At 42.7% G+C, this 21895-nt stretch overlaps 11 protein-coding genes across 11 annotated transcripts; 5 read left to right on the plus strand and 6 right to left on the minus strand. All coding sequences in view use genetic code 12, as the record gives it.

Annotated features, from left to right (window-relative positions):
- Positions 1–4408: 4408 nt before the first annotated feature.
- Positions 4409–4720, minus strand: CAALFM_C100020CA (uncharacterized protein; the record flags this gene model as incomplete). The annotated part of the gene is made up of 1 exon (XM_713980.1): positions 4409–4720. One exon carries the CDS (start codon positions 4718–4720, stop codon positions 4409–4411), a length of 312 nt encoding a protein of 103 aa, XP_719073.1.
- Positions 4721–8596: 3876 nt separating this feature from the next.
- Positions 8597–8908, minus strand: CAALFM_C100030CA (uncharacterized protein; the record flags this gene model as incomplete). Its single annotated transcript, XM_713979.1, has 1 exon — positions 8597–8908. The coding sequence occupies one exon, from the start codon at positions 8906–8908 to the stop codon at positions 8597–8599; it is 312 nt and encodes a 103-aa protein (XP_719072.1).
- Positions 8909–10717: 1809 nt separating this feature from the next.
- CTA2 (Cta2p) lies at positions 10718–11485 on the plus strand (the record flags this gene model as incomplete). The annotated part of the gene is made up of 1 exon (XM_713978.2): positions 10718–11485. The coding sequence occupies one exon, from the start codon at positions 10718–10720 to the stop codon at positions 11483–11485; it is 768 nt and encodes a 255-aa protein (XP_719071.2).
- Positions 11486–12162: 677 nt separating this feature from the next.
- TUP1 (chromatin-silencing transcriptional regulator) lies at positions 12163–13701 on the plus strand (the record flags this gene model as incomplete). Its single annotated transcript, XM_713975.2, has 1 exon — positions 12163–13701. One exon carries the CDS (start codon positions 12163–12165, stop codon positions 13699–13701), a length of 1539 nt encoding a protein of 512 aa, XP_719068.2.
- Positions 13702–13777: 76 nt separating this feature from the next.
- Positions 13778–14917, plus strand: MVD (diphosphomevalonate decarboxylase; the record flags this gene model as incomplete). Its single annotated transcript, XM_019475053.1, has 2 exons — positions 13778–13816; positions 13868–14917. 2 exons carry the CDS (start codon positions 13778–13780, stop codon positions 14915–14917), a joined length of 1089 nt encoding a protein of 362 aa, XP_019330598.1.
- RCA1 (Rca1p) lies at positions 14910–15761 on the minus strand (the record flags this gene model as incomplete). Its single annotated transcript, XM_713968.1, has 1 exon — positions 14910–15761. The coding sequence occupies one exon, from the start codon at positions 15759–15761 to the stop codon at positions 14910–14912; it is 852 nt and encodes a 283-aa protein (XP_719061.1).
- CAALFM_C100090WA (uncharacterized protein) lies at positions 15595–16116 on the plus strand (the record flags this gene model as incomplete). Its single annotated transcript, XM_713969.1, has 1 exon — positions 15595–16116. One exon carries the CDS (start codon positions 15595–15597, stop codon positions 16114–16116), a length of 522 nt encoding a protein of 173 aa, XP_719062.1.
- A 483-nt stretch (positions 16117–16599) lies between these two features.
- On the minus strand, positions 16600–17328 carry CAALFM_C100100CA (cardiolipin synthase; the record flags this gene model as incomplete). Its single annotated transcript, XM_713966.1, has 1 exon — positions 16600–17328. One exon carries the CDS (start codon positions 17326–17328, stop codon positions 16600–16602), a length of 729 nt encoding a protein of 242 aa, XP_719059.1.
- Positions 17329–17337: 9 nt separating this feature from the next.
- On the plus strand, positions 17338–18960 carry CCT8 (chaperonin-containing T-complex subunit; the record flags this gene model as incomplete). The annotated part of the gene is made up of 1 exon (XM_713965.1): positions 17338–18960. The coding sequence occupies one exon, from the start codon at positions 17338–17340 to the stop codon at positions 18958–18960; it is 1623 nt and encodes a 540-aa protein (XP_719058.1).
- TRP1 (phosphoribosylanthranilate isomerase) lies at positions 18948–19628 on the minus strand (the record flags this gene model as incomplete). The annotated part of the gene is made up of 1 exon (XM_713962.1): positions 18948–19628. The coding sequence occupies one exon, from the start codon at positions 19626–19628 to the stop codon at positions 18948–18950; it is 681 nt and encodes a 226-aa protein (XP_719055.1).
- On the minus strand, positions 19615–21714 carry VPS53 (Vps53p; the record flags this gene model as incomplete). The annotated part of the gene is made up of 1 exon (XM_713960.1): positions 19615–21714. The coding sequence occupies one exon, from the start codon at positions 21712–21714 to the stop codon at positions 19615–19617; it is 2100 nt and encodes a 699-aa protein (XP_719053.1).
- Positions 21715–21895: the final 181 nt, after the last annotated feature.

A 21895-nucleotide genomic window follows, 5' to 3' on the forward strand; every position in this document is an offset into this window, starting at 1 on the left:
GAGTCACGCCAATCACAAATTCCTTTGAAAAACTTGATTCGACCACATTCACAAGTTTGATTGATTTGAAAAACTTGATTCGACACCATCCTGCTGTCCATCCGTGAGCCACACAGATTCAGAATTGAGTCGCTGACTAAGCGGTTAGACATACGTGATATTCACCGACTTTGAGAGTCCCACTAATCGGCTAGACATACGTAAATTACATAGCTCCCTCCAATACACACCCTACTTACTATTGTCTTTTTTTAACTTTTTCGTAATCTCTACCCATAAAAATACACTTTCCCTCCAAATCTCTAATTTACAACTCAACTGAACTTTAATTAACCTCTACTGCCTTAATTTAAGCTTATTTCTTGTCTATCAGCTGTTTCTGTTTCACCATTTTCACAACTTCTCCCCTAGGTGACATTTTTTTCTGCTGATTTTTTCTCAAATTCAGCCCAAAAAACTTAAACCAAAACTCAAAATTACAACGCAAACTCTATTTAGAGTGCCCCTACTACCCCTACTGAGTCTTATTTTGAGTTTACCACCGATTTCTGTGCTCCTCCTGTCTCCAGATTTCCGGTCTTCGTTCTTTTTTCGATCGAAAACTTTGTAAAACTAAACTAAAAAATTCACTCCATTTGACCAACAAASTGCTCAAAATCAGACCAGGCTCACTGCTTCTGCTTTGTCCCTAAAGATTACAAAAGCTACGCTGCAAAAGAACTTAAAATTGCGTTCCATTATAATCTATACACACCCATCTCCTGCTATCACTTCACCTCACGTCCTCCCTGCGCTTGTCCATCCGTGAGTTCAACTACCGCCTCCCTCTTCCCTTGTCCACCCGTGATTCGCCAGTCCCTGGCTCTCCATCTTCCACAGATCCTTCACTTGCTTTCCATTGACTATCTTCTTCTCTTGCCCTAGCTTTTGATTTCCATATTCCTTCAACCATTGTACTAACTCTCTCTTTACTCTGTGCTTAACTACTATCTCTCTGATCACCTGGCCTGGCGTTATTCTATTTCCAGTTTTTTTTTTTTTCATTGATCCAACACAACTTCAACTCCCATTCGCTCGGCTCTTGACCCCCTTATCCATTCTCTCAGTACTTCCCGATCCCTTTTGTTCTTCATTACCCTTTTCTCTGTCTTGCCCTGCTACCCATCCGTGATTYTCCAGCRCTGTTCACTCCCACGTCCCCGCTGTTGATTGACATTTCCAATTTCACTGACTTTGTTCCCCTACTTTTGCTCACATTTTTCTGTTCTCAAACTCCTCTCTTGAATTCTCAGCTTGCTGTGTCTCCTTCTTGCCATTACAACTGCTTTTCTTCACTTGCTTCCTTCTGCTTTGACAACACTGATCATTGACTTGATTTCATTACTTTTCACAAACCCAGTTTCTAGCTCTATTGACTTCCTCTGCTATCCAGATTTCAAACTTCTTATTGTAACAGTTATAACTGCGTTCTTCATCTCATCTAATTGATTGATTTGTTGTCGTTGAAGAAAAGTGATATTTTTTGACCAGCACATTTCTTGTCCAACTTTTTTTCGATGWCTTCTCCACACTTTTCTGCCACGTTTTCCCTATTTTTTTTGCCACGTCAGAAAAAAAAAAATTTTTTTCACCACTTTTCTTCCCACCGCCAACAACACCAATGATGTTCTACCTGCCAGAGTGCCAGTTCTACATATGTTCCGATTTCCTAGCTCTTCAGATTCAGCAACTCCAACTACCAATTTTTGAATTCCCACAATCCAACTAATTCCCCGCCATCTTGCMAACTCAGTCCACAATTTCTGTCCAACYACAAATTTTCAAACTGCAACAACTGTCACTGCCACATGCTATTCAACCGGCAAACAWACGAARCTGTAATGATTTCAACAACTGCCATTGATCACTCATTTATCAACCACCAAACACAGCAGCGCAACAGCTTCCACAGTTCTTGTTGCCACGATTTCGGCAACTACGATTGACTAKTGATTTTTCAGCCAGCAAACACAACTGCTTTGACAACAGCAAATACAACGAGATACACAACATGCATCGACAACTCCCTCCACAGTTCGTGTTGAATTTCCCATTGCCACTATGTTCAATTTTCGACACTGYCATTGACAACGAGATACACAACTGCTTCCACATTTCGTGTTGCATTTCCCACTGCCATCAACTAGCAAGCACAACATGCATCGACAACACCCTCCACAGTTCGTGTTGCATTTCCCATTGACATAGTTTATTTGCACTTGCCACAACCAGCAAGCACAACTGCATTGACWACACCCTCCTCATTTCGTGTTGCATTCCWCCAGTTGTCATCAATCAKCCACGGGTTGTTCTACTTTTGATTGTTCAGCCAGCAAACACAACCACAACTGCTTTGACTACACCCTCTTCATTTCGTGTTGCAATTCCCAYTACCACTAGGTTCACATTTCCCACCGCCATTGACTACTCAAACTACAAGTTGTTCTATCGTCCCTTCTCCAACYAGCAAGCACAACGAGATACATGTCTGGGCATTTACAATAGCTTCTACTCATCATTTTGCATCTGCCATGCAATCTGCCCACCACCCATCATCCAACCAGCAAACACAACCGCAACGGGCATTGACAACTGCTTCCACTGCTATGACACCACCACTGACTACATGTTGTTCACCCAGCAAACATAACACCTTGCACAGTTCAAGTTCAATTTCCCATTCTACAACTGCAATTTCTACTGGGTCCCCGAGCAGTTTGACTTCCGTAAAATACACCACCCCACAGATCAACTATCCCCYGCCGGCTTGACTTCCGTAAAATACACTACAAAGCCTACCCCTTGTCTGACTACCCCTCAGTCCCACAGATCAACTATCCCCYGCCGGCTTGACTTCCGTAAAATAYACTACAWAGTCTGCCCCTTCTACACTCTCCTCTTCTATAGATTTSCAGTAAATATATTCCTATTCTACGTGATTACTACTACACTTGCTAGCCTCTCTGTCGCTGCGATCTCRGYTTTTTCACCTATCCTTGTTCGCTTGACCTCGGTTCACTCCCCCGGCTAGCCATCCGTGAGTCTCCAAGTTCGACTGTCTAGTTGCATTTCTTGACCTCGCAGATCGATCATTCAGCGTATATCACCCATTCTCTCTTTCCATCTCACTGCCATCAACTTGTCTTCTTCATTCATYCCCTGACTTGCCCTGCTAGCCATCCCTGGTATTGTCTATCTTCTTCTCTGTCTTCTGCCCCGCCCATGTTATTCCTCTGATTTTCTAACCCTTCTCTTGATATGACTGCTGAGTTTTGTCTTGAAATAGATTCCACGACTTGCTTTCACTGATCCACTTCAATAACTTGTCTCTCCATTCGCTGAGAGTACATTTCTGATCCTTTCCYACTTCCACCTGTAATAGCTCATTCACTCACAGTACTTCTGCACCCATCTTCCACCCAATCATTTCTTGCCCTGCGCTTTTCCACTGTCTGACTCCCATGTCCTGACTGTTGATTGACATTTCCAATTTTCTTGAGTTTGTTTCCCTACTTGCACTGACAAGTTTCAGTTAGACAACTTGCTTGAATTTGCYCCTCTYTCCATTCCTGRTGTAGCATTAGATTTAGCCCCATCTAACTGATTGATTGAATATTTTGTTGAASAARAAAAGTRACCACGTAGTTTTTTTTTGCGATGAGCTGTCGACGCGTTGTCTTTTTCTACCCCACGTTTAACAATCTTGCCAGTCAATTCACTAGCCAAATARACTTTAGACTCACAACTCTAACACTGACTCGCCCCCCGCAGTTTAAACTCTAAATTACTTCACAGAGCCTYTACTACCTTAATTTAAGATTATCTATTGTTTCTGKTTTTTTGCAATCACCCTGACTCGTCTTTTTTTTGTTCGACTTTTTCGTAAATTCTGACCAAAAAATTACAACTCTAATTTAAAACTTTAAATAACAATACCAACTCAATTTAGACAACTCCCACTGCTCATTCTGAAGCTTTTCCTTTGTGTTTTAAGTTTTTTGTATATCACAATTTTCACGATGACCTCGTTCAATGAATTTTTTTCAGCTGATTTTTTCGTAAATTCTGACCAAAAAAACACACATTTAACTGCCTATACAACGCAAACCTATTCAAAACAAGCTGTAGTACCCCCTTTCAGGCTTAGTTTATGTCTAGAACCGATTAGTATGCTGTTATCTCCAGATCTCCATTGTCCTTTTTTGAGTAAAACTAGATTAAAATACTACTTCAACACGGCTCATTGCTATCAAGACTTACACTGCTCTCTGATGTTCCGATGTCCAACTGCCGTCCTTGACTCCGGTTTGTCCCTAAAGATTACGCGTGATACTGCAAAAATCGGCGTTCCATTATAATCTATACACCCCTATATCCTGCTATCACTTGCCAGGCAGTTCATTGCCAGCTCTCCAACATTCCACTTCACTGCACGCAACTTCTTGCCACTTGCCCCGCTTGTCCATCCGTGGTTCTCGTCCAATTTGCCTCCCCCCGCGGTTTCCGTCCAATTTGCCGCCTCCCAGTTCTCGTCCAATTTGTCCATCTTCTTCCTTTTGTTGTAGTAACTGTTCCTGGTGTTCATCATCTTGCTTTCACTGATCCAGTGCAGCCTCCACGTGTTTAAGACTACATTTCCAATCCCTTTGACTTTCTTCCACCCACTCCCTGTCTTGTCCATCTCCAACGCTGTTCACTCCCACCTCCCTTTTTTCACTACCCAAGCAGCTTTTTGATACTGTTCAATTCCTACCCCAAACTATTCCTTGAGTTTGTTCTTCTATTTTCTGGCCGCGGTTGTTTCAAAATAGTTTCCATGATTTTTCTTTCCCAAATCCATCTCCAATCCAACGTTCACTTCCATGTCCTTAAACTCCATTTTCCACAAATCCCTGACTAGCTTKGCCAGCAACAGTTTCGCCATCCGTGAATTTCCAGTGCTGATTCCATTGAGTTTCAATTCTCTCTCCTATCTATCAACTTTTTGAATTCGCCATGTCGTGACCCTCTCCCCCTTCTTGATATAGCATTTCCTATCTTGACTCCATCTCTCCACCGCCCACTGATTTGACATCTCTCTTTTTAATTTTCCAACCATGTTGTCATTCCCATTGTATTGTTAGTCATCTTCTTGGTGTCCAGCTCCCCGTAAAATCATCATTCACATTGGGGTTTATCACTCATCTCATCTGACTGATTGAATATCTGACTGATTGTTGATTGATTTGTCGTTGAAGAAGAAAGTTGTCCCAAATAGTTTGTTTTTTTTGTCAACTTTTTTTTTGACCATCTTTTTTTGCTGACGTGTCCCGGTCACACTCCAGTTCCARCCGGCACCCCGATTTTCACAACTACACAATCAACTGCCTCCAAAACAGTCAAATAACTTACCCACTAAACTTCACAATAGAGTCGCAACKTTAATAGTTSTTCTGACTTGTTTAGCTGTTTCTAAATTTAACTTTTGCCATCTTAAACTCAAAAATAGACTTCCCTTACTCCTTTCAGTAAATTCTATTCTCCWGCTTCTTCTTTGAAGTTAATTCTCTTACTATACACAATTACAAGTCTAAAACTCTATTATTTGCTGTGCATCAATTCTTTGTTTGAATTTCCCCATTTTCACCCCAACTAGAACCAACTTTTAGCTCAGAATTTTYGCAAACTCAACCCTAAAAATTTTCTCCCCTCGGAWATAACTTATTCCCGAAAATGGCAAAAAATGTCGTCGCCTCAAAAAAGATGGCAAAAAATCCCCATACAAAATTAAAGATGACAAAAAATGTCGCACCACCAAAAAAAGATGGCAAAAAAAAGTCGCACCCCCAAGAAAGATGGCAAAAATATGTCGCACCACCAAAAAAAAGTCGCATAGTTAAAAAAAAGATGACAAAAAAATGTCGTAAAATCGGCCAAAACTGACTAAAAASGGCTCTAGCTCAACACCCAAAAGAGGTATCGACTTCTAACCTTGTTCGTTAAAATCTACTAGCCGAGASCTATCTAKTGGTGCTTTAAAAAGTGCAAAAAGTGGGYATCTACCTACTGTTTTTCCGCCTTTTCTACTCACCCACCTTTAACCGCGCATATCTCGGCAACCAGTGCTCCGTTTGCTCCCAAACACAGCCCATCCTATTCCTACGCCCCTAAACAAYCTATATAAGCCTAAAAAAAACCCCAAAAAAACCCCAAAAAAACTTGGTAAATTTTTGTCATCTTTTTTTGACARCTTGTAAAATCTTTGCCATCTTTTTTTTCGCGCCTAACAAAATTTGTTAGCAAAAAAATTTTTGCCATCTTTTTTCCGCGTTTCCATTAGTATGGAACAACACGGGGGGTCCTTGTAGGTTGTGTTGATAGAGCAGGTAGAGCAGGTAGAGATGTGTTCGTATTTTTGTGCGTATTTGTGCATTGTGGGGTGTTTTTGCGCATTRTTGCGCATTTTTTCTGTTGACCACGGATGTCTAACTTCAAGCGAGCACCCGAGCAAAGCGAGAGTCACACAAACAAGTTTAGATTTAGCAATARTTYTCTAGCCATCACAAGTGGCTACAAATTCAAGACAGGTTGAAAAGTSKAGACTGGCCACACACCTCGAGGGAGCAACACTTCTCCRACTGCCGCACCACAACCGTACGGATGCTCACCTTTTYTTTTTTTTCTTTTTGGGGTGCTTGCACCCCCTTTAGTCCGGATGTGTGTGAGAATGAGTTGGGTGTGCGGATGTATTGAGTGTGCGGATGCTTTAGATAGTTGATTGACCGTACGGATGTTTRAATTGGGTAGGGTGTTGTTKAATTAGAGAGTGGTTTATTTGAGAGCGTTTTAATTTAGGTTCAGGGAGGTGTTCATACTCAGAGTAGTTTAAGAGTGAGAAGAGAGTTCTAAATTGGGTAGGGTGTTGTTGAATTAGAGATYGGTTTATTTGAGATAGTTGTAATTGAGGTTCGAGGAGTTGTTGAGGTATAGAGTATTTCAAAATAAGAAGATTGTTCCAAACTAGGGGGTTGTTCAATTAGGTATGAAAGTGGTTTAAATCAGTGMATAAGTTTAATTGTGATATAGTTGTTTAATTTCAGAGTAGTTCAAATTTGAAGAGAGTTTCAAATTGGTGTAGTTGTTTTAGAGTTAGTGTTGAGAGAGGTTTAAATCAAGGGTAGTTCCGGTACAKTGAKTTGTACAAAGTCAGAGTAGTTGTAAACRAGAAGAGAGTTTTAAACTATTGGGGTTGTTGTTCAATTAGARATTGGTTTATTTGAGAGAGTTGTAATTTAGGTTTTAGGAATTGTTCATACTCAGAGTATTTCAAAAATGAGAGGAGAGTTCCAAGTTAGTTGTGTTGTTGAATTAGTATTGATAATGGTTTAAATCAAGGGTTGAGTTCTTGGTTCAGGTAGTTGTTCAATCTCAAAGTGGTTGAAATTTGAAGAGAGTTCCAAATTGATTGTACAGTTATTCAAGTTTGCCATCCGGTTAGTATATTCATTGAAAMTAGCTATACACTCTTTCACTGGTGTAAATCTCAAGAAGGTTATTCTATTACYGAGTGGTTCATTTGAGAGTGTGCCGAATTGGTTGAATTGGGGTTGTTAAATCTGGTTTAAATAGTTCTGGTACAGTGAGTTGAGAGTTCTAGAGATATTCAAATTGATCACCAGATTAAAGCATTTGTTGATATTGCTGCAAATTAGAGCAGTAAGTTAGATCATTTTGAATTGGTTACAGAACTGCTAGTGTGGGCTAAATCTCTAGATGGTTGACTTGTTGTGGTGATTACAGCAGGGGGTAGTTTTAGAGTGGTTCAGCTTGGTTAGGCATTTGTTAGTGTTAGCTAGATCTTGAGGGATTTTTGAATTCGGAGTTGATAACACGTACAAGTCGTTCTTGTTGGCAGTTAGACTTCCGTAAATTAAACCAGTGGCCCCCCCTTGGTTAGTCTTGGCTGGGGCTACATCTGAAGATGTCCAAAAAATTTTGGGAAAATTCAACACTATCTCTGATGAAGAACCTTCGGGATGRAATTTGATCGACAAATTTCTCTTCACCTGTCGTTACCGCGTTTTTATGTAAGCTTTACTGTCATTTTTATGATCTGATTACTCCTTGAATGACTTTTCCTCTACAACTGTGCTTGATGTCTTATAGACATGGGTTTATCCTCCAATTCAGAGTTTCTGGCCTACAGTTAGTCTTGCCATTCGAGGTGTCTTTCTATACATCTACATRCTTCACTACCCCTACTAACCCCCTCTCTTTGTTCGCCCAAGTCACCCAGTTCGGACTATAATGCACCACCTCCTGGTAGGCTGGCACCATATCCCTCCACTTCCATTCGCATACCCAACATGATACTCCTTGTAGATGTAGTTGCCCTTTTCTTTTGAAAACCCATCGGGTATAGCCTTAAAATTGTTCCCAAACTTGCCTACCACCARCAACCCCAAGACAATATACCGGTTAAACTTGGTAATAAATGGCACMACAGGCAACACCAAAAACTGGGAAAACACCACCACTGTCCAGGTGTTCAGAGGCTAGTGATTCTTGCACAGTCTTGTTAACTCCTTCTAATACTCACCACCCCGAATTGTAAACCAGGCAAATACTGCAACGACCAATCATAGTTATGTTCCACCAAACGTTTCTCAGTATCCCGTTCATCCTCTGTGCCGTACCTCTCTTCTTCCCCACTCAACAACGGCTCATCACCACCTCTGACCCTAGTGATGGTCTTATACTTGACAACGGGGTGCTCATGTAGCACCAAATTAACCCTGGCTAGGGCAGATATTGGGCGTGGCAAAAAAGTGGTGTACACCGCAGGCTCCTCCGAATCGTCAACAACTCCAAAATCTATCGCATTCGACATAACGATTTGGGACTCACRTTATSCTCCCCCAAGTGTGCCATTAACCCCAGWTTATTGCTCTCATAATACCTGGCCAAGTATCTTCTCTCCATATCTTTGATTCTATCAATCATGGACTTGATCCATCCACGACGACTCCAAAATMTCTTTCTCTGGCTTGTCGGTAAACTATTCCGTAACCACAATGRTCAAATTAGCGATGTCTTCCTAGAYCTAACACCACAWACAAATGCATTTGGATTTGGTGGGGGTACTCTATCTGATGACGTATCTTCTTCCAGCATTAGTCTTATCTGATAGATTGCTGTGGTTTTTTTTTTGTCGTGTTCAAATTTCGCATGCAYTTTTTTTAGTGSTCTACAGAAAATGGTCGAAATACCRTTGGCCGAAGTTACATRTTGTGCAATCTACTAAACTCTTTGTCTTTTGTTGCTCCCTCCTCARAAACTTYAACTTTGATGTCATTCAATTCAAAAGAGSCTTGTTATGGAGGYATTAGATACGTTGAATCATTGGCAAGCTCAAGCCAATACACCTCGCTCAAATCTTTTGATTCTCARTAAACACCTCGGATACTGCTCGTGGTCAGCTATATTATAGCTTTGGCCATTGCAATCCTGTCCTGTCTGKGTGTATAGTTAAAAGAGTAGCAGTCGGKCTTATAGAGAGGAACCTGAAATTGCCCSRGTCTTGCATTGCATAATCGTATATTTATTAAACTTCTAATTAGATCATTTCAAGTAGTATTATGGACATAACCAGATTCAACAGCATCGCTTACTCACCTTTGAGACTTGTGCCATAATTCTAGGGTTAGCTGTCTCATCATTTCTTGGTGTAATGTTTTGCCATTTCCCCTGGTTCKGTAATTCATAGACAACAAAAATTGTTAACTTTCCATGTTTGCTGAGACTGATGTTCAATCTGAACMCGAATCCATGAGCGTGGTAWTATTAATCGTTTTTTTTGATTTCTCTTGATGTTTATGTGTTCCCAGCTCCTTTTAAAATCCGTSTTACTGCTCGTGTTATAGCTAGATACGTGTACTCTAGGTGTTCGTGAATCGGTRTTTTTCCATCCTGCTGTGTTGATTCGCTGCTGGCACAAAAGCTAATGTTATGGCAAACMTGGCGAGAGCTATTTGTAGTTGAAGATGGTGAAATAWTTGCYCTAGTTGATGAAGACTCTGMCCCTGTTGTTAGAAGACAATTGGATGATCTGCTGCTCCGTCAAATTGAACAGARCTATCACGRGATTCTTCCATTGGTTCTAAGCAGCCGCAAATGACTACTWGTTCACAAACAACGTCAATGTGTTGGATACATCTGTGGTGGAAAGTRAACTGTTTTTGAAAGTTTTTATTGTTTGTATACACGGAATATTCGTGAGAATTAGTCCTAGTACACGATAGRCATTAATTTTTAATAAGCAAAAAACAGAGTAAATAAAGTTTACGCCCACTAAAAGTGTCTACTGAAACTCGGTCTCTATATCCTAAATACCTTTCTTTTCTCTTCTKTTTATACTAATTCCCGGCTCTCGATGAGTGCAAATTYYTCACCAATGTTGACCTAATACGTACRACTTATATTAATGGAATCTGAGTATCAGTGAACACTTGATAGTATATTAATCACTATGTGTGCGTATGTAGATATATACTTCCTCAACAGACCGATCCTTCGGAGGTCGTGTCTCCGTCTACACTCTGGGTGTAGATGTCCCTATATATCAAGGTGTTATTTCCCTGMCACAAACGTCGCATAAACCAACAAGAATAATTTTATCACACCTTTATTTCCCCCCACCATGCCAGAAAACCTCCAAACAAGATTACATAACTCACTCGACGAGATATTGAAATCATCAGGATACATATTTGAGGTAATCGACCAAAACAGAAAACAAAGCAATGTGATAACTAGCCCCAACAACGAACTAATCCAAAAATCCATAACCCAACTGCTCAACGGCGAAATCCAAAACTTCCATGCTATTCTAGACCAAACAGTGTCGAAACTCAATGATGCAGAGTGGTGTCTCGGCGTTATGGTTGAAAAGAAAAAGAAACATGACGAATTGAAAGTCAAAGAAGAAGCGGCAAGAAAGAAACGTGAAGAAGAGGCCAAGAAGAAGGAAGAAGAGGCCAAAAAGAAGGCAGAGGAGGCCAAGAAGAAGGAAGAAGAGGCCAAGAAAGCAGAGGAGGCCAAGAAGGCAGAGGAAGCCAAGAAGGTAGAAGAAGCAGCCAAGAAGGCAGAGGAAGCCAAGAAAGCAGAAGAAGAGGCCAGAAAGAAAGCAGAGACCGCCCCACAAAAGTTTGACAATTTTGACGACTTTATTGGCTTTGACATCAACGACAATACCAACGACGAAGACATGTTGTCCAACATGGACTACGAGGACCTAAAATTGGACGACAAAGTACCTGCCACCACAGACAACAACTTGGACATGAACAACATACTTGAAAACGACGAGCTGATACTAGACGGGTTGAACATGACATTGCTCGACAATGGCGACCACGTAAACGAAGAGTTTGATGTAGACAGCTTTTTGAACCAGTTTGGTAATTAGGGGCTCTGTTCTACAAGACATATRCAGATGGTACAGGAATACGAAAAGAAATATTTTATAGTTATATATTTCAAGTGTTTATTCTGTTCAACAAGTTCTAACCGTAGATACACCAAATCACCAAGTCAGACATTACTGAGCTAGCTTAACGGWCCARCTACTTTAAATTGCACTCCGTTCTTTACTTGAGTCAGTCGACTCTACAACAACTATCCTGAGGTGGTTATTTTTTGGTGGAAATTTTGACCAATTTCTTAAACAAAAAGTCTTCAATCGTTTGATCAGCTTAAAACTTTTACAAAACACTCTTGTGATACCCAGCGTAAAAGTAAGATCTTGGGCAGTGACAGCTTTACTACTCTTGGTGTAGCTAACAGTCAAAACCCCTCTTCTAAACATTGTCACTACATTCTTATTAATTAGATTGCAAGTTACTATGCAAAAACTATATGTAGAGTAAATAAAAACAAAGAGGGGGCCTGTATAATAGATCACTCGAATATACCCCATGACAGTTGTGTGTCTAACTACACTCCTGATTAGAGTTCGCAAGAAATTGTGCTCCACACGACTATTCCAATTCGTAAAAAATCTGCCATTTGAAAAAAGCGCACCCCCTGTTCAAAAAAACCAACGAAAAAACAACACAACTTCTTCCATCCCCACCAGCAATGTCCATGTATCCCCAACGCACCCAGCACCAACAACGTTTGACAGAGTTGTTGGATGCAATCAAAACTGAATTCGACTACGCCTCAAACGAAGCAAGCAGTTTCAAAAAGGTCCAAGAAGATTATGACTCAAAGTACCAACAACAAGCTGCCGAAATGCAACAAATCCGCCAAACAGTGTATGACTTGGAGTTGGCCCATAGAAAAATCAAAGAGGCATACGAGGAAGAGATATTGAGGTTAAAGAACGAGTTGGACACTAGAGACAGGCAAATGAAGAATGGCTTCCAACAACAACAGCAACAGCAACAACAGCAACAACAACAGCAACAGCAGCAACAACAACAGATTGTGGCACCACCTGCCGCCCCACCTGCTCCACCAACCCCGGTCACATCATTATCGGTTATCGACAAGTCACAATACATTGTCAACCCCACCCAAAGAGCTAACCACGTCAAGGAAATCCCACCATTCTTGCAAGATTTAGACATTGCCAAAGCCAACCCCGAGTTCAAGAAACAGCACCTCGAATACTATGTGTTGTACAACCCAGCGTTCTCCAAAGACTTGGATATTGACATGGTCCACTCCTTAGACCACTCGTCAGTTGTTTGCTGCGTGAGATTTTCCAGAGACGGCAAGTTCATCGCCACCGGTTGCAACAAAACCACCCAAGTGTTCAATGTCACCACCGGAGAGTTGGTCGCCAAATTGATTGACGAGTCCTCCAACGAAAACAAAGACGACAACACCACCGCCTCAGGCGACTTGTACATCAGATCTGTGTGTTTCTCCCCTGACGGAAAACTCTTGGCGACAGGTGCAGAAGACAAGTTGATTAGAATCTGGGATTTGAGCACAAAGAGAATTATCAAAATCTTGAGGGGCCACGAACAAGACATTTACTCGTTAGACTTTTTCCCTGATGGCGATAGGTTGGTTTCAGGCTCCGGCGATAGGTCAGTCAGAATCTGGGACTTGAGAACCTCCCAGTGTTCCTTGACTTTGTCGATCGAAGACGGCGTCACCACCGTGGCCGTCTCCCCCGACGGCAAACTCATTGCTGCCGGCTCATTAGATAGAACCGTTAGAGTGTGGGACTCAACTACCGGGTTCTTGGTCGAACGCTTAGACTCCGGCAACGAAAACGGCAATGGCCACGAAGATTCAGTCTACTCTGTCGCCTTCTCCAACAACGGCGAACAAATCGCTTCCGGGTCCTTAGACAGAACCGTCAAGTTGTGGCACTTGGAAGGCAAGTCCGACAAAAAGTCGACCTGCGAGGTAACCTACATTGGCCACAAGGACTTTGTTTTGTCGGTCTGCTGTACCCCCGACAACGAGTACATTTTGTCGGGCTCAAAGGACCGTGGTGTCATTTTCTGGGACCAAGCTTCAGGTAACCCATTGTTGATGTTGCAGGGCCACCGCAACTCGGTCATCTCAGTCGCTGTATCCCTAAACTCAAAGGGAACCGAAGGTATCTTCGCTACAGGTAGTGGCGATTGTAAAGCCAGAATTTGGAAATGGACCAAAAAATAAGTGTGTAGTATATATATATGTGAGAAAAAAAAACACCACCAAAAAAAAAAATTTTTTTCGTAACAACCCACCATCAATGTACTCTGCTTCTGTCACAGCACCCGTCAACATCGCCGTAAGTAAAAACAAGACCAACCATCAATTGAATGTCTACTAACGTACTTAGACCCTTAAGTATTGGGGGAAACGAGACAAGTCGTTGAACTTGCCCACCAACTCGTCCATCTCCGTCACCTTATCCCAAGACGATTTGCGAACCTTGACAACCGCTTCTGCATCTGAATCATTCGAAAAAGACCAATTGTGGCTCAATGGAAAGTTGGAATCATTAGATACTCCACGTACTCAAGCGTGTTTAGCAGACTTGAGAAAGTTACGTGCCTCTATCGAACAATCCCCCGACACCCCCAAGTTATCACAAATGAAATTGCACATCGTCTCGGAAAACAATTTCCCTACTGCCGCAGGTTTGGCATCGTCCGCTGCTGGCTTTGCAGCATTGGTTTCAGCAATCGCAAAGTTATACGAGTTGCCCCAAGACATGTCGGAATTGTCGAAAATCGCCCGTAAAGGCTCCGGCTCAGCATGCAGATCGCTCTTTGGTGGGTTTGTGGCCTGGGAAATGGGTACTTTACCTGACGGACAAGACTCAAAGGCCGTGGAAATTGCCCCATTAGAGCACTGGCCATCACTCAGAGCGGTCATTTTGGTGGTCAGCGACGACAAGAAAGATACACCCAGCACCACAGGAATGCAGTCGACTGTCGCAACCTCAGACTTGTTTGCCCACCGTATTGCTGAGGTCGTCCCCCAAAGGTTCGAGGCCATGAAAAAGGCTATCCTCGACAAAGACTTTCCAAAGTTCGCTGAGCTCACCATGAAAGATTCCAACTCCTTCCATGCCGTTTGTTTAGACTCCTACCCCCCAATCTTCTATCTCAACGATACGTCCAAAAAGATTATAAAAATGGTAGAAACCATCAACCAGCAAGAAGTCGTTGCTGCATACACTTTTGACGCCGGTCCAAATGCGGTCATTTACTACGACGAGGCCAACCAGGACAAGGTCTTGTCCTTGCTCTACAAACATTTCGGTCACGTCCCAGGTTGGAAAACCCACTACACTGCTGAAACTCCTGTTGCTGGTGTTTCGCGTATCATTCAAACGTCTATTGGCCCGGGGCCTCAAGAAACTAGTGAATCATTAACTAAATAAATTGCTTCAACCTGTCGGTGTTGCCATCTTCTATACAGCTTTTTATACTTGCTTTTAGTAATTCCACCGTATACTCCAACTCAGCAATCTTTGCGTCTTTCTTCTTCAACTCTTTCTCCATCTTGGCAATATTGTTCTGGATCTGCACCTGCTCTTGTTTCTTCCTCTGCCTACACTTTGACGCAGCAATCCGGTTTCTCTCCAATAACCGCTCCTTCTTCCATGCAGCTGTCCCGGGTATAGGCCCATTCTCGGGGTTGTAAATCACTTCGTTGTTGTAGATTAGTTGATGGTTTGGTGGTGGAACGCCAGCAATTTCTACTGGTAGTTGTGGTTGTGGTTGTGGTGGCGGCGGTGGTGGTGGCTCAATCACTGACGTCTGCGGTCTGCTCTCAAACTCGGGTGGCACATCCAAATCCTCGGCAAAGTACGCTTCGTGGCTCACTATCTGGCCAATCTGACCATTCGATATCGATATTCTTCTTCGACGTGGAACCCCATCTGTAGTATACGGAACTGTCATTGTCGAATCAAATATAGGCGGATTAGTAATCGGATACGAGTTCACATCAAATGGATTATGAAATGGGATACTGGAGTTCTTGGCCCTCTCTGCCTCTTCAAGCAACTCCGCTTGGTTGGGGTCAAAGAGTGGTTGTTCAAATGGTGGAAAGTTCATGGCTGGTAAAGAAAGTTGTGAGACAGAAAGAAAAAAAAAAATTCCTTCAATCTTTTTACGATGCAAAAAAAGTGGTGTGGTCATGTCATCTACCGAGGACGAGCTAGTACGACAACTAGCCCAACACACAGACCTTTCTTCCCTTGCATCCTTCAACTCCTCCATCCACCCTTACCAGTTCGACTTTATCATCGAGCACGAACGTGGAATAAAACTCTTTGGTATCCCGTTGTTTTCGCACAAATCATTATGGCCCATAATCGACCCGTCGCATTACCAAAGCATCAACGGCAAGAAATTGTCGATCCCCATATCCCTTGAAAACTACCCCCTACCAGACTTTGATTGGCAATGGCAATGGGACCGCTGGTACGTCTTTATGTTCAACGACGTCGACCCGCACGGGTGGATGTACTCAAACGTGTTTTTCCAGTGCGCCAAGTGGAAGGGTAAATACTATTTTGGCAACACAGTAAGAAAGAGAGTCTGGATAAGACTAAGGAAGAAATGCTCCCCCTAGCCCTAGCAATTGTGAGGCACAAACAAAGCATCGGCAAGACACTATTGCTAGACAATATCGACCCAAAGATAATTGCCAGGTTGGCTGACCTTGGCATCGACTACTACGCCTACTCACACTACAACCTAACCACTATTATCCACATCATTAAATACTTTTTGGTTCGTGGTTCTACAGACCACCACTCCCACATCACCCACGCCCTCCTCAACCGTATCAGACCAGGCGAATTCACACCGTATCTACAACAGTTCACACTAGACTGCCTCTCCATCCTACAATCCACTCCCCACTCCGCTCCCAAACTCTTATGGTTCTATCATTTTCTATTAAAGTTCAACCACACCCAAGTGGGCCGGTTCTGTATAAAAAACATGTACAACAACACCAACTTGCTCGTCCTCTTCTACCTCAAAGTCCTCACCACCATCAACTACTCCCCCCAGCAAGTCAAAACCATCCTCATCGCCCACAACAACCCCGTCATTTTACATATCTCCATGAACTTTTGCTAAACAAGTAGTTGGCCCCACTCGCCAATGTGGTCGCCCCCACAACCAACCCCAACCCATCATAAACGGCCCCAGAAACAACCGACTCAACCAACGGGCGGTACACCAAACTCCCAATGTACACCATCTGCAACGCCGTATTGATCTTGCCCAACATATTGGGGTGCACACTTATAGTCGGAATCTGGCCAATGCTAATAAACTTATCAAACGTCTTGGGCGCCGGCAAGCTCTTGTACCTATAGTAGAACGACATAAAACTCAACATCACATCGCGGCCAATTATTATGCTTGCTATCACCGGAGGAATCGCATGAACATACCCCAACGACACCGTACACACCGTCATAAGCAACTTATCGGCCAACGGATCAACAATCGACCCCACAATCGACTTCATGTTGTACTTTCTAGCAATGTACCCGTCAACAAAGTCGGTGACACACGAGTACGTGAACAACAGCAACGCGGCAGTAGACTGGCCAGTAGTTATATAGTATCCAATAAACGGTGTAGTAATAATACGTGTATATGTCAACACATTCGGTATAGTCCACAACGATGACCGTATAGCCTGTTTGGTGGAAAAGTGAACAACCCCTGTACGCAAAGGTCTTATGCCTGGATAAAGTCTAATCATGAGTGTGGAACAACAAAGAAAAAAAAAATTACACGCAAAAAATTTTTTTTTCTTTTTCATTGCCCACCAATGTCGTTGAAGTTACCACAAGCACCAAACTCAGGCTTATTCAAACAAGGATACTCCTCCTTCTCCAATGCCGACGGAGCCATTATCAGAAATGTTGAAGCAGTTCGTGAAATCGCCTCTATCTTACTCACCTCCATGGGTCCAAGTGGAAGAAACAAGATCATCGTCAACAAGTTGGGCAAAAAATTCATCACCAACGATGCCGCCACCATGCTTAACGAATTGGAAATTGTCCACCCCGTAGTGAAAATCTTGATCCAGGCATCAAAGCAGCAGGAATTCGAAATGGGCGACAACACTAACCTAGTAATCATCCTTGCTGGCGAGTTCCTCAACGTTGCTGAAAAATTGTTAACATTGGGCTTGAATGTCAGTGAAATCATCCAGGGGTTCAACTTGGCAAACAAGTTTGTGATGAAAACATTGGACGAGTTGGTCGTTGAAAAAGTCGAGTCGTTCGAAACTGACCTATTAAAAGCAGTGAAGCCAGTGATCGCCGCTAAACAGTACGGCGTAGAAGATACCATCGCCAAACTCGTCGTTGATGCCGTTGCCCTAGTTATGAAGAACGGGTCTTTCAATGTCGACAACATAAGAGTGGTCAAGGTCATGGGTGCATCGCTCTCCCAATCGCAAGTGGTCAAGGGTATGGTCTTCCCAAGAGAACCTGAAGGTACCGTCAAAAACGCCGCCAAATCCAAAGTTGTCGTGTTTACCAACCCCATCGATATTTCCACCACCGAAACCAAAGGTACAGTGCTCCTCCACAATGCCCAGGAAATGCTTGATTTCACCAAGGGCGAAGAACAACAGTTGGACCAGTTGTGCAAGGAAATCCACGATTCAGGAGTTAAGGTGGTTGTTGCTGGTTCTAGTGTGGGCGAGTTGGCGTTACATTACCTCAACAAGTACGGCATCTTGGTGTTGAGAGTGCCATCGAAATTCGATTTAAGAAGAATCTGCCAGGTGTGTGGCGCCACCCCCTTGCCTCGTTTGGGCGCACCAACACCAGACGAAATGGGCGAAATCGATATCATCGAAACCAAAGAAATTGGTGGCGACAGAGTTACAATCTTTAGACAGGACGAGTCGAGCTCAAGAACTGCCACCATAGTCGTAAGAGGGGCAACCCAAAACAACTTGGACGATATTGAAAGAGCTATTGACGACGGTGTAAACTCCATCAAAGGATTGATCAAAGATAACAGATTATTGCCTGGTGCCGGTGCAGTTGAAATAGAGTTGATGAAGCGTATCACCGCCTATGGCGAGTCCACTCCTGGGCTCTTGCAATTAGCTATAAAGAGTTTTGCCAAGGCATTTGAGGTGATCCCAAGAGTGTTGGCCGAAACTTCTGGTCACGACTCTTCAGAAATATTAAGTAAACTCCATGCTGCCCACGCTGAAGACACTGGTCTCAGAGCTGGTATCGATATAGATTCAGGAGAGGTGGCTGATACTGCCGTGTTGGATATCTTGGCTACAAAGAAATCCGCTATAGATTTAGCTGTTGATGCTACAAACACTATCTTATCTATAGATCAAATAATCATGGCTAAAAGAGCTGGAGGCCCAGTTATGCCACAACAGCCAAGACCGGGCAACTGGGATCAAGACGACTGAGCGTGTCCCTTTTGTATAAACTTTATAATTTTCAATGAATCTTTTACCCCATTGGTTTCAACACCGCCACTAACATCGTAGCCCAAAATGTTGTCAAATGTAGGCAAATTCTCAGGGGTTAGCCCACCAGCAAGTATAGCTTTTGTAGGTAACTTCTCAATAAACGTCCAATCAAGTAACTTCCCTTCACCCCCAACTTCCGAATCAAGCAACGGCAAACTCACACATTGCGTTAACAGCAAGCTCTGCTCTTCCAAAAGGTCTAGCTCGTCAGGAACAACATACCTGGGAATTAACCCAAATTCTGTACCCAAAAACTCTAGCTTATCTTCCAGTCCATGGAGCTGGATAAAGTCTAGCCCCACCTCCCTCGCAATACGAAACACTTCTTCCTTTGGCTGGTTCCTAAACACCCCAACTAAAAACGGCCCATTCTCAATAATCCATTGTGCAACCTGTTCAAAGTGTTGTGTTGAGGTACCACCCGCAAACTTTGGCGGTGGGTTCCTATCTCTCTTTACCATGCGAGCAATCTGCTTTGCCACCTCCAAATCAATCGTACGGGCACGATTAGGAACTAGTATACACCCTAAGAGATTCGCTCCATTGTCTATAGCAACACTCGCTGCCTCCACCGTCTTGATACCACAAATCTTAACTACTTTCATTACCTATATCTTTACGGAAAAATTTACCAAAATTTTTAAAATTCTCGTTTATCTTGCTCACATCAAATTTTTCATTCAACTTCACATCCGGGGTCGCGGCACGTGACGCCTCTTCCTCCTCCTCCAAATTCTGCAACAACAAACAGCTTGTAACCGACCCATCATCTACACTCAATTGCAACTTAAAGTTGTCAACATACTTATGGTGCTGCGCCTTGTCGACCCCCTTCAATTTCAATACCTTGACAAAATTGCTAACCGACTTGTCGCCAATCAACGCAAAATAGCTCTCAATAAGATTTTCAACGGGAATTGACGGCACCATCAACAACTTAAGCAAGCTCTGCAAATCCCCAAACTGGTGGTTAACAAACTTCTGGTACGACTTGGAGACATCTTTAACCGAAAACAACGGAAACCTCAACGCATCCTCCTTCAACGACGACACATCCATAAGTATCTGCTCAACACTCGTCGCAGTCATTGGCTTGACAAACTTGAGGTTGTTAGCTATAGTGGTCACCAACATCTCGACCAACTTGTCGTTAAAATTACGCACATAGCTATCCCTGATAATGAGCGGAAGAATCACCCTCAAGTTCTCTGCGGTCTTGCTCTTCAAATCGTTCATGTACGACGAAATATCGTTCACCGAATCCAACTGCCCCCAATCCAAATTAAAAAATTCCCGCCAGCACGGCTTATAATCAATCGACATTTTAAGCAATAAACTGGAAATGCTCTTATTGATCAACTGGTAAAACGCGTCGGTGTTGAACGGCGCAATAGTGTGCGTTGTCGTTTTCTGGATCTTGTCGGCAAGCTCTTCAATATTGTTGATAATATAGTCGCCTGTGTTCAACAACATGGTAAAGTATTTCAACGACTCAGCACCAAAATCGTCGGTCGACAAAATAGGAGCCAAAATCCTCCGATTATACTCCAGCAAGTACTTGTTAAACACCCTTGCCAAATCAACAATGGTATCGCCATTGGTAAGCTTAGTGATGTGCGACAATAACCGATTAAAGATCTTAAACAACTCGGTCGACGACACAGCAATATTGGGCACGTCAGGCGGTAACTGCGGTACGGCCGAAAACTCCAACATCTTTGAATTCAAATACTTATCCTGCTCATGCACCCAGATCGACAAGTACGGCTCAAACACCAGCGAAATCTCGTTGTGCAAACCCAAAGACTTTTCAAACTCCAACGTTTTCGTCAAATTATCCAAAAGCGTCTTTGACTCGATTTTGGAGTTGTACAACAACTTTGATATATCCTGTCGAGTAATCTGGCAAAACTCTTGTGTTATGGCATTAGAAATGTCCCACGGAAAAATCTTATACTGCTGAACCTGTTTGAGTATGTTTTTGAAATAAATGAACCTCCGATTCAAATTGTCTAACGACCCAGCCTCGCCACTAAAAATCTCCTGCAAATCTTGCAACTGTAAATTGTAGAACCACGCAAGTAGCTTGTCCTTATACTTTACATCAATCAATTCCAAAATTCTGGCGCCAAACAACAACTGCTCTTCATCCTTGTTCTTGTACTCCTCAAAATCCATAAAAATATCATCAATCAACTTGTTCTGGGTGTGGACAACCATAAGATTGATTTGGTTTATCTCGTCAATCGACTTGTACGGCTGGAAAAACTGTAGCAACTCCTTCAAAACACCCAACAACTGATATATCTCCTTATAGTCGTGGCTCGGCAATATCGAACTCAACGTGTTGTTCACATTAACCAACATCTGTAATCTCTTTAGCAAGGTCATCGACGCAACCAAATTCTTCTTTGTGCAATCCAATCTCTGTATCGAGCCTGTCATTTGGGAAATCGATTGTTTGGTCATACTGGAATCGCGTTTGATTTCGCCAATGCTAGTGGCAAGATGGGAAATATCTTCCGACAAATCAACCCTCTCATACTTGGCTGTCGATTTATTAATCTCCTCTGTCAACTGTCTCTTGTACTGCGACACATGGTTTAACAATTGAGGTAGCTCATTCAACGTATCGGGAGAACTAAATATTTTATTTAGATGTGTCGTGGGGTCATACGTCGGCGAGTCCATTTCGTTGGTGAATGAGTTATCGTGGAATTTTTTTTTGTTGATGTTTTTTTTTTTTTTCTACACAACAACATAGTTTTGTTTACACCTTTATTGCCCCACCAATCTTACATAACCGCTACGGATCTCATCCTCATCTATTCGGCCAATCTTTTAACCTAATCAAGTATATTCGTGGTAATAA

Source organism: Candida albicans, chromosome 1 (assembly GCF_000182965.3).
Source record: "Candida albicans SC5314 chromosome 1, complete sequence".
In the NCBI taxonomy this organism is placed as follows: Eukaryota; Fungi; Ascomycota; class Pichiomycetes; order Serinales; family Debaryomycetaceae; genus Candida; species Candida albicans.